Source organism: Macaca fascicularis, chromosome 12 (assembly GCF_037993035.2).
Source record: "Macaca fascicularis isolate 582-1 chromosome 12, T2T-MFA8v1.1".
NCBI classification, from domain to species: domain Eukaryota; kingdom Metazoa; phylum Chordata; class Mammalia; order Primates; family Cercopithecidae; genus Macaca; species Macaca fascicularis.
Window position 1 is genome coordinate 122,945,610 of NC_088386.1, and position 7,287 is coordinate 122,952,896.

The following is a 7,287-nucleotide window of genomic DNA, read 5'->3' on the forward strand; positions in this document are numbered from 1 at the left end:
TTAGGTTGCTGGTTCCTTGAGATCAAGGACTATGTATTTTTCTCCCCTTATTACTACTCATGACGCCTGGGAGAATGTTTTCTTATATAGTGATTGAAATTCTTGTATCATTACAAACTGTGTTTTTGGTAAGTTTGCATCCCTGAGAAACTCTTTTCAGTAACGATTTCCAGTCCTTCATATGATCTTGAAATATGATGCCTGCATTTTTGTTTGCGTGCCCAGATATTGATCAGTATGGTAACTCTGCTCCAGTGGTTGTGTGTTTCAATCACGCATGATTCTGATTAGCCACATTGGTGCAGGAGGCAGCATGTTAGAGGGAAGAAAAAGAACACCCAAAGGCTGATCAGAAGAAGCCAAACCAGCCTAGTTGGTGGGGGAAGTTAGTAAAGGTGGCAACAAATTATATATGAGTATATAAAAAAAAGACAATAAGCCCTTGAGACACTATGTAAGCCTGAATGATGCAAATTATGGAGCACGGTGGAAGGAAAAATACAAGTGGGAAGATTATCAAGAAGCCTCAAAATGAGTCAAATCAGGTTCATGGCTGAACCACTCTAAAAATATTTACTTGATGTTGAAATTTAGTACTGACAGCTGAAGTTGAAAAATCTTTGTTATATTTCTGTTTTGTGTTAAAATAAAGATGACACCCAAGCTATCATTTTGTTCCCTTGGAATCCTAGGGTACACACGCCTTGTAATGTCGGAACGATTGATTTTTCCTTTGGCTTTCTCGCTACAGGAAATACCAGAAATAGCCCACCACCCTACGGGTTTCGTCTCTCACCAGAAGAAGAAATGAGGAGACAGCGGCTTCACAGATTCGATAACCAGTGAGGTGGCGTCTTGGGAAGACATGGTCTATTCGTGTAATTATTGCCCATTTGGCTCATTCCTGAAGCCCCTAATTCATTTTAATTCATTTTAAACAAAAGCAGAGTACACCAGTATTGCTCCAGACTGCTCACATCACCTGGGACAGTCCTCCCATGGCCCCTATGAGTCAACTCACAGCTTGCTGGGAGTGGGCCTTCTCCTGGCCTTGTTCTTGCTCATAAACAGGTCACTTCCTCCACGAAGGGACCAGTTTCCACACTCCCTCCTCTCACTGCTGACTCAGCAATGCCTCTGCTTTGGTCTGCTTTTGAAGACTGTGACCTTCACCAGGAGGTTTTACTTTCACCAGTCAGAAAGATTAGTCCCTCATTCTGCCTGGAGAGCCCCATGTTTGACTTGGCAGCGGGTGTGGAGCCATCCCCGCGTCCTCCTGGCGCATTGCCACTGCGGCTGTCCAGGAACAGGATGTGGCTGCCTCAGCCGAATGTTGTCCTACTCTCCCCAACCCCGGCACCTCGGCACCTCGGGCCCCTGCATCTGGCTGGTGTTTGCAGGGCTTTTGCTTTGCTCTGGTATTGCTCTGCCTTTACAGAAAGTCTCATTGAAGAAGTGTAAGAAAGACCTAAGGTGGGGAAGACTCCTACACACACCGTTAGTATCAGTGACACCAGCAGTGTAGGTTCCCAGCCACTTCCCAGTGGCAGCTTGTGTGCCCAGAAGATAGGACATCATTTAACAAACCAGCAAAGTAACAGCAGATGCAACATACAGAGTAGAGCAAAGGCATTTGGTGGATTGGTCACTAGAGATCTATCTTGCAGAAAGTATGTTTTTCCTCATAAAAGTGCCTCTTAATTGGCCATTGTACCAGCCACTTGTCCTAGCCAAATGTCCAAAACACGCCCTTGGGCCCCGCAACGTTACAATCCACAGATTGTCTGTCTGAGTCATTTAAGGCATTTCCTGGTGCTTGTGTTCCATGAATAAAAGGACAAAAGTCAGAAGATCACTGATGTCTTACTGTCACAGAGATATTTTAAAATAGAGAAGTAGGAAAAGATCTTCCTTTTTTGATCTACAATTTATATAGTTTTCTGATTATGCACATAAAAGATTTGCCTTCCATATGCATAAAGCAAACATATGGAAAGAAATATACCCAGATGTTAGCAGGGGTCATCTTTGGGAGTGGAGTCCATGGGATTTTGCTTTCTTCATTTTTATAATTTTATATTACTGTCTTGGAAGATGTGTTTACGTGTGTGTGTTAATATAAATTGTACCTGTGAGTCTAGAAGCTTTAAATGTGTTAAAATTAAAATATTCAAGCTAAACGTTACTTCTCTCCCAAATTCTGTAAGTTGGACCCCGTTGCCCCAAGTAGAAGGAACTTCTTTCTTGCGTGCCACTTTTATAGCATTTGGTAATTCTGCTATAACACTTATATCTTGCCCCTATTATTATCTGTGCACAGCTACACAAAGGTGTGCCTTCTACCTGGGAACATGGATTGTGAATGACTCTAATGAGACCTGAGTCTTAGTTATCTTTCCACTCACTCCCTATCTCCCCTTTCCAACCCCAAAGGCTCATTACATGTCAGTGTTTCACCAAAGTATTTTTTCAGTTGTATTAAAAGTCCAATCACTGTATATGGAAGTATTTTATTTTTTATCTTTTTATATCACTTGAGTCCACTAGTAGTACTTCCTTGCTCTGTTTGACTTGTCAGATACAAAGACATAGGATTAGATTTTAGGTGGTAAAATTGTGATACACATGGCTGTTTGTGGAGTGGAACATCTTAGTGATGTGAGAAAGGTCATTTTAGTTATAAATGTAAACCAGTTATTTTAGCACAATAATAAAGATGTTCTGGAAATTATTATAATTATTTTAGTTAATAGACTTGCCTGTAACAAGTGCTTATTGTTTGGAATGTCCATTTTATTTTCCTCTACAATAAGGAATCCCTAAAGTTACGCCAACGAACTGGAATTGGATTGAGAAAGACAAAAGCAAGTGAGCAAGTGTATTAGACTAATTATCTCTAGTAGGGAATAAGCACTTGGAGCTAATTTTTTAATGTGGTTTATTTAATAATAGTACCCTGATTGTTATGCCCCTGGTTCCCACAGTTTGGTGTGGTCAGTCAACTTAAGAGACCTCTTAATGCAGAATCTTTACCTGGTTCTGAAGAGGAGGGAGTAGTTAAAATTGCTTCCTTTTAATGACTCTGAATGTATTGCCTGTGATTCCAAAGTTGTACATAATTGTTCAGACCTCCTCCATCCTTTTAAATTGCCTGCTGCAGTAAATAACTAGTTTGAGTAGAACTAGAACCTCTCTACCTATTTGACACATGTCCTGCTGCCTGGGGAGGAAGCAAGCTAAAGGGATGAGCAGGACCACCTCCCCCTGCCCTGCAAATTGCACTGCAAGGCAGAGCAAGAATGGGGAAGCTGGCAGACCTGGCCTCCTTGTTCCCAGTCTTAGTTTTTCTTGAGAGATTCAGTATTCAGTAAAGAATAGTAGTCAATTAGTCAGAAAAAATTTATACATACATATATATATATAAAAATATATATAAACTTCCTTTCCCTTCCCATGAATCATTGCAGTCATTCCCTAAGTTTCTTCTCTTTCTCTCTTTTTTTTTTCATGGATGCTAGTATTGTATTTTAGAATCACAGATGCTCAGCTTAGAGTCTCAGTATCTCAATTGTTTGCTCTGTTCAATACTTATAATACCACCTCACTCAATTCTACATAACTCCAGCTTAGTCTAAAATTCACTTTCATGACGCCGCTCAGTATCTCAAATACCTTTCATTGGCTCTCTGCTGCCAAAGGATAAAGGTCAAAGTCATTAGCCTCAACAGTGGGCTCCAACCAACCTTGGACCTCAGCCCCATTTATCCATCACAGAGGCTGGTAACTAGTCTCATCACAGAGGCTAGTAACACTCAGGCTGTGAGTGTTCCTGATCTTGTGACATTCTGTGCTGTACTTTTACATGGAACAGCTCTTTCCTTTCTCTTGGTCCATCCAGATCCTCCTCATCCAGCCCCCATCTGAATCCTATAACAGACACAACCACATCAACACAGTTTCCACATACCACTTGGAATTGCTGGTTATGCTGCAATGAGAGAATGTCTTTTATCTTTATATTGTAAGCTTCATGAGGGCAGGAACCATCTGTTTCTCTCTCCTCACAGTGCCTTGAGAAGTGCTTTGTCTGGAATGTCAGAACCGACAAATATTTGTGGATTGAAACAGAAAGAGAAGCTCGTTTATACCATCACCAGTGGTGCACATAGACACTAGTGCCTGCTGCTTATTGATACTATTGTGGTCTTTTTTTCCCCTTGAATCACATCAAGGAAAGAATGATGGAAAGCATTTGCTGGTAGAGATAGAGACTTTGGGGCTTTTGTCATTCTGAAGACATGTCCCACTGCATCGAATGCTGTGACCTGGTACACAAAGCCCAAGAATCCCACACAACAAAGAAGTGTCACCAAGGAGTCCCTGTGACTAGTACCAAATCTGGCCATGTGCTTTTTACAGGTCTGCGTTGGATGTGTCTGTGCTAACGTTTTTCTTCTGCGGTATTTAGGGGCAGAGAGAGAATGATCTTGACATCTTGATCAGATGACAGATGAATTGGCAGATTTAGATATACGATTTATACTTCAGAAAAACTAAAATGTTGCTAATATAGAAATAATTAAATTTGGTCATAATACATATTGCTGCTTAGGAAGAGAGGAGTGTCATAAAATCAATGGTATCATGTAGCTTAAAGAGACACACACAAGCAAAACCCTAGAAAAAACACTTCTGCTATGTAGCTCTCTGGATGCGAAACTGGATCCCTTCTCTAAGTGTTTTGAAAAACACTGCTCAGCCACCTCCAGTGAGGGTTTCTGCCAGGAAGTTGTAAAATTACTGTTTCTTTCTCTCACTCTATTTCCCCCTTAGGTAACTTGTTTAGTGCCTGGATGGAAATTCTAAAAACGAAAATCAAACGAAAGTTTGTAACTTAAGAGATTCATGATATTTGAGATTCTTGCAAGTTATTGCCTGCCTCTGACCTTGAGATACTGTCTCTTTACAAGATCCTGTCCCTCAACAATTTAAATCTATCTTGCATATCCTTAGTATCAGATAATTATTAACACAACTGAACAAGGTCTTCAGACTCTCGTTATAGAGGAGCACAAGGCCAACCTCTCTGCTCTTCAGGGTGTGCAGCCAGGGCCCACAGCACCTGGGAGCTTCTACAAATTCAGACTCCTGCTCCACAGACCAAATGATCAGAATCTACATTTTAACAAGTCCCCTGTGGTTTATAGGCACCAAAGTGCTTCTCAAATTTCAGTGCACACAAGTGCATTTAACACCATTTGTTGCATGTAAAGCAGACTGACTGCTTGGGGACCAGAAGAACATTTTACTCCTCATTATACAATTTTCCCTACTTTTATCAAACATAATAATGATTACAGGTTGAGAATTTCATCTTTGGCTGATAAAATTATAACCACTAAGTATGTAATCACTGAGAATGCAAGCTACCCCCTAGAAATAATGTATGAAGGAATTGCCTTGCTGGCAAATGGGAGAACAAAAATGACTAAGCTGGCTGGTGCTGCAGAGACTGAGCATCAAGTAAGGGCCTTCAGATCCTCCTTTCTCCAGCTCAGAACAGTTGCCCTAAATGACTGACCTTGCGTTTCTAGGGGCTCCAGAGGTGATATGGTTTGGCTGTGTCCCCACCCAAATCTCATCTTGAATTCCCACATGTCATGGGAGGGACTTGGTGGGAGGTCATGGAATCATGGGGGCAGGTCTTTCCCATGCTGTTCTGGTGATTGATAGTGAATATGTTGCACGAAATCTGATGGTTTTGAAAAGGGGAGTTTCCCTGCACAAGCTCTCTTCTCTTGTCAGCCGCCATGTGAGACGTGCCTTTCACCTTCTGCCATGATTGTGAGGCCTCCCTAGGCCCGCGGAACTGTAAGTCCAATAAACCTCTTTCTTTTGTAAATTGCCCAGTCTCAGGTGTGTCTTTATCAGCAGCATGAAAATGGACTAATACAGGAGACATGGCTGGTTTTCAGTTGACCCTGAGATATAGGCCTCTGGGATCCCCCAAAAGAGCTCTGTCCTCATGGGTTCCTCACCCCTTCCCTCTAGAACAGCTTGAGAGAGTCTCCAAGCTGAGCTGGATGGGCTACCTTAGAACCCATAAAACAAGGGGCTTTGCAGTGACAGGAGCAATCCAGGACACCTCTATATGAGACCCTCTATTTTCTAACCAATTCACAAATGGGGAAAGCCCCTGGGAGGTAATGGAGGAAAGGATAAAAGCATTATCTTTAAGAACAGACAGACAAGGGTTTGGATTCTACTGGATGGTGACTGTATGACCTTAAAGAAGTTACTTATTCTCTCTAAAGCTCAGTTTCCTTGTCTGCAAAATAGGACAGCTATAGGGTTGACAGGAAGCATATATAGCAGAGCCAGTACTGCGTCTGTCACATAGTAGATGGTCAGGAAATGTTAGTTGAGTATCCTTATTTCTCTTATCAGGTAAAAGGTTGACCCAAATACCAATGAAGTTCCTTCCTACTTAAAAGTAAGTCCAAGGCTGGGTGCAGCGGCTCATGCCTGTAATCCCAATGCTTTGGCAGGCTGAGGCAGGAGGATGATTTGAAGCCAAGAGTTTGAGACTAGCCTGGGCAACAGAGCAGGACCCTGCTTCTATAAAAATTAAAAATTAGCCACAGTAGCACATGCTTGTAGCCCAGCTACTGGGGAGGCTGAGGCAGGAGGATCACTCGAGCCTGTGAGGTCAAGGCTCCAGTGAGCCATGATTGTACCACTGCACTCAGCCTGAGCAATACAGCAAGATCATGTCTCTTAAAAAAAAAAAGTCCACAAAACAGTTATTGAATATCTGCACTCCACCTATCCCCATGTCTGGCTGTAAAGAGAAATGTAATCAATACCTAACTCCTGACTTCAAGTCACTGTGGTTAAAACTAACAATGTCTTTGGTTTCACAAATCTCTTTGTAGTTGACTTTCACACCTTCAATCCCCCGAACAGTGCTGTGAAGCAGGTGGTCTTATTCTCACTCAGCTAATGAGACAGCTGAGGCCAAGAGGGTGTAAGCCCCATGCCCACTGGCCACTACCCAAGCAACTCCCCTGGGGTTGATACAGACCTTCCCCATGAGACCTGCTTTCATTCCTCTTCTGCGCCCCATCACTGTGCATAGAACAGTGTTTCCAAGAGCCTCTGAATCCCATCCTTTCCAGCCTACACTCTTCCCTTCTGCAGTTCACACTTCCACAAGTGTGAGCCACATTACAATGTAAGCTAGAAAACAAAAACAAAAAAAAGTAAACCCACATTGGCTTGAAAGAA

General features: G+C 42.2%; 1 protein-coding gene across 13 annotated transcripts in view; it reads left to right on the plus strand.

The window, feature by feature from the left end:
* RHBDD1 (rhomboid domain containing 1) overlaps positions 1–2,731 on the plus strand; it is a 161,604-nt gene extending 158,873 nt beyond the window's left edge. For 12 of the 13 annotated variants that reach the window (XM_074010356.1, XM_074010363.1, XM_074010355.1 and 9 more), the window contains one exon: positions 752–2,731. In XM_074010356.1, coding sequence (XP_073866457.1) covers positions 752–846 — 95 coding nt within the window. In that variant the 3' untranslated portion in view covers positions 847–2,731. The remainder of the gene's footprint in view (positions 1–751) is intronic. The other variant, XR_012421533.1, reaches the window with a different exon arrangement.
* The last annotated feature ends 4,556 nt before the right edge of the window (positions 2,732–7,287 follow it).